This window comes from Trachurus japonicus, chromosome 1 (assembly GCF_045865225.1).
Source record: "Trachurus japonicus isolate A0001 chromosome 1, Traja_1.0".
Taxonomy (NCBI): domain Eukaryota; kingdom Metazoa; phylum Chordata; class Actinopteri; order Carangiformes; family Carangidae; genus Trachurus; species Trachurus japonicus.
The window spans coordinates 35,767,417-35,777,879 of record NC_140907.1 but is presented as its reverse complement, the minus strand read 5'-3'; the positions used below and the strand labels follow the sequence as shown (position 1 = coordinate 35,777,879).

General features: G+C 42.1%; 1 protein-coding gene across 1 annotated transcript in view; it reads left to right on the top strand.

Moving 5' to 3' along the window:
- Positions 1 to 766: 766 nt before the first annotated feature.
- Positions 767 to 10,463, top strand: part of LOC146992426 (atlastin-2) — a 30,089-nt gene continuing 20,392 nt past the window's right edge. The window contains exons 1-2 of the mRNA XM_085786542.1: positions 767 to 845; positions 9,354 to 9,652. Coding sequence (XP_085642668.1) covers positions 785 to 845; positions 9,354 to 9,652 — 360 coding nt within the window. The 5' untranslated portion in view covers positions 767 to 784. The remainder of the gene's footprint in view (positions 846 to 9,353; positions 9,653 to 10,463) is intronic.

The following is a 10,463-nucleotide window of genomic DNA, read 5'->3' as shown; positions in this document are numbered from 1 at the left end:
ACATAATTAATGGATAACAGTATGTTTGATTGACTGAGGAACTTAGTTTAGTTTATTTCATTCAGTTATCAAGCATAAAAACAAAAAATAAAATAAACAATGACAATACTGTAACTCTTGAATGAAAGGGGGCAGAAAGAAGCAAACTTATATTGTCTACCTCTTACATATATTGTCTACCCCTTACTTAAACAAATAGGCCTTGTGTTGCTTTTTTAAATTTATCTTTTTTAATTTATATATTTATTTTATTATCATTTATGTATTTATTTTGAGATAATATTAGGTTTTATTCATTTTTACACCGTTACATAGCCTACTGTCTGAATTTATGACTTCCCTGCCTCTTTATTTACATTCAAGTGTCTTTTTTTAAATGTCCTTGTTCTCCTTCTCCTTTGTTGTTGACAAAACCATAAATAATAAACAGTTAAATTGTTATCAAATATACATGCTACGTGCTAATTAGCTCTTGGTGCTACTACTAGCAGCCACAGCGATAGATATCTATCAACAACAAAGACATTTAAAAAAGACACTGAATGTAAATAGAGAGTCAGGGAAGTCATAAATTCAGTAGGCTATGTAACAATGTAAAAAATTAATAAAACCTAATATAACCCTAATATGTTATATCTATCGCTCTGCTAGCAGCTAGCTAGCTAGTTAGCTAACCGTTTTGGGGGCGTGGCCTCCGCTCCGTATTTAGGACCTCGCGGAAACCAGCGCCGCCGTTTCTGACTGCGAGTGACGTCAGCGCCCCAGCAGGTCAGGAGGAGGAAAGATGGCGGCGGAGGAGAGCAGGTTGAAGCAGCGGAATCACCAGAACAGCATCTTCAAACAAGGTAAAAAATAAAATAAAATACAGATAGTAGCGACACGGAGAAAGAGGAAGGAGGAGGAAAAGGCAGCAGCAGGAGGAGAAGGAGAGGGAGGGGGAGCTCGGTGAATCTGTGGCCGGTGCCTCCTCTCCTCTCTCCGGGGAGGACACCGCTGACTGTGTCGTTGTTGTTCATCCTCCCGCTGTGTCCGAGCGGTGAAACCTCTCTGTCTGTCTGTCTTCTCTCTGGGAAACAAAACACCACACTACCTACTTGCTACTTGGCAACGCTTCGACCGACACCGACTCGTCCTCCTCCGCCCGTATTGTGTGTTGTGTTGTGTGTGTCCCGGTGTTGTGAAGCTGCTCACCTGCAGATGATGATGATGATGATGAATGTGTATAATTTGCTGTCAGCTCTGTAACGTTATCTATCTATCTAAATAACCGCTGGCCTCTTCCAGCTCATTCTGTATTGTTCTGTCGGGGTTAAACTGATGAACTGTTAACCGGTAACCGCCCGTTATCTGCGGTGATTAAATAACCACGGCCACACAGAGAGAGAAGTTGACTTGCTGAATAATAATGTGAGCTAGCTTAAAACTGACAACAGAGATGAATGGGCTGCTGCTGCTGCTGGACGCCAGGCTTTTAACGGGTTAAATGTTTGCTAGTGTTTTATTGTTTTATTTATTTTTTTATGTGAACGTTTATAAAACACCAGCAGCCTTCAGTCGGTGTTTAAACACAGAGCTCCGGTCACAAACTGAACCAGTTTAAATGTAGTTCAGTATTGATGCAAATATTGATAGCCTACATTGTTTTCAGCTTGGTCCCTTTGCATATACTTTTCATGTCTGGATCAAATCAAAGATTCTCTATTACTATCAAGATATATCCAATTACAAACTGCACTAATGATATGAAATGGTAGGCTACAGCTGCGCTTCCACTTCCTGTCTCCTAAAGTGGGCGTGGTTTCCGTCTCCTAAAGTGGGCGTGGCCACCCGTCCCCCACACCCACCACCATGTGTTGTGAACGTGTTTGTGGATTTATAAAAGTTAATATCGGTACAGGAAAGTTAGCCATTTATATTTTCTCGCCATAATATTAAATATTTACACAGCTAGCCGTCATATTTAGCATATAAGTTAGCGCAGGCGTAGGCAAAATGTTAGGCTAGTTGACGTTACAATGGAGATCTGTGCCAAAACTCGCGAGAGTGTGTTAAGAAAGAGACCGGTCCTGCCGTCAATCAAGATGCGCCAGCTGCAGATATTTTTATGTGCTGCATTTTATTTGAATTTGATTTATTTGAGAAAGGTGTGTGTGTGTCTTTTAACAAGAATAATAATTAGTTTTTAACAAGAATAATAATTCGTTTTTAACAAGAATAATAATTAGTTAAAAAAATATTTTTATCTGTAATTTTTTAAATATTTTTTATCAATTAGGCTACTAGACATTTCAGGCGACCCCAAGGTTGAAAAACACTGCCGTAACTTATTCAATTACTTGTTACTGAAAAAGGTAGTGCCGTTAGTAACGCGTTAACCGTTATTCCCTTCACTGACCGTAAGACACACTGAGCTGTGCGACGACAGAAACATTGTAAAATTAGTCCGGAGCCCATTAATGAACATTGAAAAGACAATAGATTCCTGAACAAAAACGAATATAAACGTCCACACGCTGGTGTTGGAGTATGGATGGTATGAAATGAACTGATCATAGGTGGCCTGATATCTGAGGTAAACATTGATTACCACTGGAAATGCTCTTTAAAAACAGTTGTTGACGTCAGTGGATATGACCTGTGTGTTTTTTTAGTAATAATTAGCCGCATTAGCTGATGTTAAAAAGGCTGAAGTCGATGGGGACGTGAGTTTAGCTCTTCAAGCTGCATCTTGATGAAGACGACGAAGCTTCTCTCCTGCTGTGAACAGATGTTATCAGCTGAATTACTGTCAGACAGGCTGCTCGGTCGGTCGGTCGGTCCATTAGCGCTGAACTGACCCAGGACCAGCAGCTCGTGTTGTTTCAGCTGGAGCCGGAGGTCCAGTGACTGGTGCACACTGAGAACTGAACTGAGACCAAACTGGGGCATGAATGGAGGCAGCAGCCGTCATGTGATGCCGTTCATGTGGTGGTGGTGGGACCGGTGCAGTTTTCCTCTCCTTCCTTTGGTCTGTGTGCTGCAGGGATCCAGACTGACTTTATCTTTACCAGGAGGAACATGGTGGCCCCTAACTTAAAGGGATAGTTCAACATTTTTGCAAATTGTCCCATTGCCATAATCCCTATAGTCATAGCAGCAGGTTCGTTACCTTTAATTGTCGGTGCAAGCTATTTTTAGAACGGTGGAGCAGAGCCGTGAGCTGCTCAGAGCTACGCTACGGAGGCTCATGGGATTTAATCAAACTCATCAAATACACAATCCAACAACTCCACAACGCTCTGGTGGACAAGTTGTGACCTGCACATTCACCACGCTATGAGATAATAACACAACGTTACCAGACAGAGTTGTTTTAGAGGGAAATGCAGAGTCTGCTTGATGAAAAACTGTCCCTGAAGGCAACACACATCAGCGGTTTTACATGAATTTCCCTCTAAAACAACTCTGTCTGGTAACGTTGTGTTATTATCTCATAGCGTGGTGAATGTGCAGGTCACAACTTGTCCACCAGAGCGTTGTGGAGTTGTTGGATTGTGTGTTTGATGAGTTTGATGAGGGAAACCAAGAAATCCCATGAGCCTCCGTAGCGTAGCTCTGAGCAGCTCACGGCTCTGCTCCGCCGTTCTAAAAATAGCTTGCACCGACAATTAAAGGAAACAAACCTACTGCTATGACTATAGGGATTATGGCAATGGGCCGATTTGACAAAATGTTGAACTATCCCTTTAACTGGTTGCATGAAAAATATACTACTTGTGCTGTCTCATTTTCTGTGTAAACTGCCTCCATTAAGGGGTAAAAGTCTGTAGCCGTGCTGCTGCTGCTGAGTTGAGAAGGAGAAGTTGGTCAGTTGTGTGTTTGTTTTCTATGAACTCAGCAGGTTTTCTAAGTTAAAAGTTGTGAACGTGTCAGTGGTTCACACATCTGCTGCTGCTGCGTCGTCGCCCTGAAGTTGTGAGAAATGTTGCTCAACCTGTGAAATTCAACCTCCTCGTCTGTTTCAGTCATGTCATGGTGTTTAACCCCTTGTTGCCCCCGAGCTCTGACACATACAGTATTGTGAGCAGATCTCAGACCAGATTCCTGTGTGACGATGACACAGCTGATTAACCACAGATGAGAGGAAGTCAGAGTTTAAAAAGAGCAGCGTGTTCATTCACCGTCATGATGATGAAGCGGTGAAGAGGAGACGCCACATTGGCTCCACAGAGAAACACCTGGTTAACTGAACCTGCCCCAGGTGACAGGTGACCTCTTCTGGCTCCGCCCACTGACTCCGCCCACTGCTCTGGAATTAGGGATGGGATTGGGAACAACACTGGTTTAAATGAACGGCACTACTTTATTCAGCAACAAGTAATCAAAAAAAGTTGCTGTTTCCCTCATAACACAGTTACTGTTACTGACAATTACATGTGTCTTTACTTGACCCGTCACAAAATAATAATCCACTCGTTTTTAAATGTGCGTTAGCCTACATCTTTTTCAATTAGTTGGAACTAGCGAGTCCAAGTAATTTGACATATTTGAGCATTTTATTTAAAAACAATTAACGCAATATTTACTTTTCCTGGTAATGTAGTAAAATTAAAGTGCCTATACTGTTAATAATTAGGCTAATGTCTCAGTTTTCGTCATATGAAAACATGTACAGAACTTAGCTGTGTATTTTTATTTAAATCACATGTTCACCGGCCTGTCTGAAGCTGAACAGCAGCAACAAGTTGAATACATAATATCATTAGTGTTTTCTGCATATTTTATTAGGTATATCAGTCGTTTTCTAGTCTTTAAAGCCCCTGTACGGAGCTTTTAACTGGACACGCAAAAGTCTCTGGTTTCTGCAGATGTGTCTCTGTTACCTACAACAGCAAATGAGCCCATCAGTGTGAAGATACGCTATTTCTAAGTAGGGCTGCCACAAACGATTATTTTGATAGTCGACTAGTCACCGACTATTTTTTTCGATTAGTCGACTAATCGGATCATACGTAAATTGAATGTAAAACATACAGCTTATCGCACCAGCATGCAGCTGCTCTTATATACCATCATTAGCTTTCAGCTTGAAGTGTTTAAGGTATATGCTAACTAAAAATAAAGACAATTAAGATGATAGTTCATTAAACTTTTAATGAAATATGCAGCTTTAACTGTAGCATAAAGTGCAAACAGCTGAGTAAAATAAGGATAAGGCACTGGCCTAAACAACACCAAAATAAATACTTAAAGGTTTTTTGTCTTTCCTTCATTTGTCTCTGGCATTAACATTGACACCTGAAACTACGGAATTGTTCACAATAATAAGGTTTTGGTAGGCCTATCAATCAAATATAACTTGTGCTCATTGTAAATAATAGGAGTCATTCTGTTAAAAAAAAATCAAATAGTTTATAAGACAATCGTCTTGTCTGAAAAAATGTAAATGTTCCCTTTTTACTGTCACAGAAGGAGAAACATAGAAAGACTCCACCAGAAAGTTCTGTGTGAAACTGTCAAATGAAAACAAGTGAAACTGAGGTGCAGCTCAAACTCTGCAAGGTGTGGACTGTGATGAGAAGCTACCGGAAAATATTGACGTAGATTTACGCCGGGAGAGAAGACTTGCTCGTTAAGATGAGCGCTCATTACGTGACCAGGGCGCTGTGACCAGACGCGGTAACGCTCTAGTATTCTCCAACACCGACTCTCAAAGTCCGCAGTTTTATTTTTAAATGATGAACGGCTGTTTTTCAGTTCGTGATTTAAAACGATGGAGCGGCGGTACCGCTGCTAGTAGCGCTTCTCATTTAAAACGACACAGAGAGAGAGAGAGAGAGAGAGAGAGAGAGGAGCGGCGGTGGCGGCGGCGGCGGGGGAGGGGCGGGGGGTTACACCGGTGCCGCTTGATGAGGGACAAGACAGGTAGAGAGAGAAAAGAGAGAGACCACCTGTAAACTCACCTTGAGTGAGTGAGTGCACGTGTGTATGTGTGGTGGGCGGCTGCAGCGGTGGGTGCGTGTGTGGAAGGTGCCCCAGCAGTTTTGAGAGAAAAACAAAGTTTAAAAAAAAGAAAAGAAACGACGCATCGACTATTAAATTAGTTGTCGACGATTTTAATAGTCGACGTAGTCGTGACTAGTCGACTAATCGTGGCAGCCCTATTTCTAAGTAGTCTAATGCTACTTTAATGCAAAGCTGCCAAACTAGATTTCACCGTCTGATTTAATGCAGCGATGATGATAAATCTAAAAGACGTCTGAACATCGTCTCAAACTTAATGAGCAGTCTGAACATCAACCACATGTTGCTGCTGTAAAAAGGTGTGTCGACGGCAGGTAGGAGGCCACAGACAGACGGATATTTCTTTATTAATCCTCCAGTTTTTAATCTAATATGTTCTTTAATGATAAATAAAACAAAGCAGCAGTAGTTAAAGGATGTTGCACATGTGGTGTGATAAATTATTGTTAATTCAGAATTTAAAACCAGAAACGAGGCACAAATCCTCCCATCAGAGACTCGTGATCAGGTTTAGATTATTATTTCTGCATGATCAATATCTGATAATAACTGACTAACAGAGCTTTTATTCTTCTGCTTCAGTCGTCGTCGTTGTCGTTTCCCCTGAGGCAGGATGAAGGATCAGTCACAGCTCAACATCATCGTCATCATCATCGTCACTGTCCTGTGTTTTATTTCTGTCTGGATGATGAGACTGTGTTGATCAATGGTATTGGAAAGTTTATTGATACAGCAGCACACTGATTTACAGCGATGTTAAAGGGATAGTTCAACATTTTGTCAAATTGGCCCATTGCCATAATCCCTATAGTCATAGCAGCAGTAGGTTCGTTACCTTTAATTGTCGGTGCAAGCTGTTTTTAGAACGGCGGAGCAGAGCCGTGAGCTGCTCAGAGCTACGCTACGGAGGCTCATGGGATTTCTTGGTTTCCCTCATCAAACTCATCAAATACACAATCCAACAACTCCACAACGCTCTGGTGGACAAGTTGTGACCTGCACATTCACCACGCTATGAGATAATAACACAACGTTACCAGACTGAGTTGTTTTAGAGGCAAATAAAGAGACTGTTGATGAAAAACTGTCCCTGAAGGCAACGTGCATCAGCGGTTTTGCATGAATTTCCCTCTAAAACAACTCTGTCTGGTAACGTTGTGTTATTATCTCATAGCGTGGTGAATGTGCAGGTCACAACTTGTCCACCAGAGCGTTGTGGAGTTGTTGGATTGTGTATTTGATGAGTTTGATGAGGGAAACCAAGAAGAAATCCCATAATGAGCCTCCGTAGCGTAGCTCTGAGCAGCTCACGGCTCTGCTCCGCCGTTCTAAAAACAGCTTTGCACCGACAATTAAAGGTAACGAACCTACTGCTATGACTATAGGGATTATGGCAATGGGCCGATTTGACAAAATGTTGAACTATCCCTTTAAAGTGTAAACATGAGGAGAGTGGTTTTTATGTGACTGTGAGAGTCTGAATGAACAGGCTGTGCAGCTTTTCCCATGAGGCCGCGGGCCATCGGGGGGTTGGTGGTCACATGACGACACGTTAAAGTAAAAACCAAGAAGAGGAAGAAGAAACGCTCCGGGTTGTTTCTCAGCCGGTGGAGCTGGATGTGGCTTCCTGCGGAGCAGCGGAGCGTAACGCTGCCGTAGAAGGAGAGCGAAGGTCTGATGATGATCGCTTAGTCTGTTTACTGTAAACCTCCAGCTCCGGCCCCTGCCATCCCATAATAATAGCAGTGATTCCCCTTTCCCTTTTAGCTTTTCCTCTTGGCTGAGCTTCTGCGACGCTTCACTGACCGGACGAGCTCAGGAAACTTATAAAACTGGTTATTTTCCGCTGCCTGTCACTGAGGTTGAAGCTGCTGCTGCTTCGTTCACTAACAGGATTTAGTTTCTGATTAAATGTTAAAGATTGTGAATGTGTTTTTATGTTGATGATCAGAGATGATGAACTAAGTATCTGTGGGTTTGATGCATAGGGAAACACAACAGTCCTTGTTGCTGCTGTACAGAGTTTGGTGTCGTTGAACAGATGTTTTACCCTCCAGCTGTGCAGGTCACGTAACTGAAAGCTATAAAATTTTGAGTCTGACGGCTTCTCTCTGATGTCTACCAACTGTTTTTCACAGTAATATTTTTACTGTCCCAGGTGGGTTAATCCAAATTTTGACACAAAAACTTTAATTTTTTACTGCAAATGAATATTGGTTCTAAATAAAATTAAATTCCTTGATTGCTAATAATCTGTATTGGTATTGGCCCTAAAAAGAATTAAAAAAAAACCCATATTGGTCGATCCCTAGTGTGTGAGCTCCTTAAAGGGATAGTTCAACATTTTAAATTCATGTAAAACCGCTGATGCGTGTGTTGCCTTCAGGGACAGTTTTTCATCAACAGTCTCTGTATTTCCCTCTAAAACAACTCTGTCTGGTAACGTTGTGTTATTATCTCATAGCGTGGTGAATGTGCAGGTCACAACTTGTCCACCAGAGCGTTGTGGAGTTGTTGGATTGTGTATTTGATGAGTTTGATGAGGGAAACCAAGAAATCCCATGAGCCTCCGTAGCGTAGCTCTGAGCAGCTCACGGCTCTGCTCCGCCGCTCTAAAAATAGCTTGCCAGGACAGGGTGAGGGGGCAGCAACTGCAGCAGGAGAAGTATGAGAGCAGGCATCACTCTGCAGAGTAGGACTCCTACTTGTTGTATTTTAGTAGTTTGTTTGTTTGTTTGTTTTTGTACAATGAAAAAACATGTGAAATGAAATTTTCAGATGTCTTACATGTTTTTGAAGCCAAAATTAAAACGGATAAATCACTGTTTTTCTTGAGAGACTCTCTTTCACAAAAATGCATTTTTCTCAGCTTTCTAGAAAAAAAGTGTTATTTTTGGTGCAACCAGGCTCTATTCAACTTAGGATAAATCAAGAATGGAACAAGGTACAAACAAACGGTTTTTCCCCTAGTTAAATAGAGAGTTTCCTCTTTCCTTTGAGCTATTTGGTGTTTTCAGAGTCATAGTACAAAATATTCTATGGGTCTTGAAATATTACTCAGAATGCCCCGAAACGCTGGCACATGGCACTGATCATTTTATAAAAGGGCTGGCACTCAATGAGTTAAAGGTAACGAACCTACTGCTATGACTACAGGGATTATGGCAATGGGCCAATTTGACACAATGTTGAACTATCCCTTTAAGACAGATAAGTGTCATTTATCATATTCATTTTTTTATATATATATATTTTTTTCTGCTGCAGCAATCACAGAAAAACTCAACGTCACATGATGTACGTTCAGCTGTCGTAGTACAAACAGCATCTTGTTTGTTCTTACTCCACAGGCCACAGGTTTACGTCAGACGCCTCCCCGATGAGGTGCGAGGAGGAGGAAGACGACGACGACCTGCTGGAGGAGGAGGAGGAGGACGATGAGGCGGCGCTGTGCTCGCCGCGGCCGGTGCAGATCGTGACGGCGGACGAGGACGAGCACTCGTTCTGGCTGCAGGAGGCGGCGCTGGAGCGGCTGCTGCTGAGGGAGGAGCTGCAGGACCTCAACGTGGTCGTCGTCTCCGTGGCCGGAGCCTTCCGCAAGGGCAAGTCCTTCCTGCTGGACTTCATGCTGCGCTACATGTACAAACAGGTAAAATATCGATTCGGCAATGCAGTGCAATTATTTTCCCTTATTTTCCAAAGATCCTCTGCTCTGACAGGATGGCTCACTACAAGCTGCTCCAGTGATATGAAAGGGCTCAGCTACACTTCCTGTCTCCTAAAGTGGGTGTGGTCACCCGCCCCCCCCCCACATCAAACCAAAGAAGTGGCAAAAAATAGAATAAAATAATGGCTGCAGACGAGCCATCTACCCATTATTTTTTACCACTTTTTTTTTTTTTTGGAATTTTGAATTATTATTATTCTCTTTTTTTTTTTTTTGGAGAAGTTTTCGCCACTTTTTTGTTTTTTAACTTCTTTCTTTTTCTTTTTTAATTTTACCACTTTTTTTCTAGAATTTTTTAAACTTTTTTTTTTTGGAGAAGTTTTTGCCACTTTTTTTTAACTTCTGTTTTTCTTTTTTAATTTTACCACTTTTCCTAGAATTGTATTAGCCTGACAAGCCAGACTATATCATTAAAATGTCTAGTCTGGCAACGACCGGTAGACCTCAGCTCAATCCAGGGGGCGGGATGAAGGCTGTCTTTCAAACTGCCTCTGCACCAATAGGGTAGCGCTACGACCAATCAGAGCAAAGAGCAGGATGACGTTAGCCTGACGAGCCAATTAAAAAATGTATGTCGTCATCACGTTAAGCCCGCCCAACGACTCTCTAAACAGATAGAGCGCTGTGATTGGTGAACACAATCGGTGTTCGAGACTCAAAAAGTTCCTATGGCTCGTTTTTAGACCCACCTACGGAGCAAAGAGATTTGCCGCCGCTACGGGGTGTCTAGATT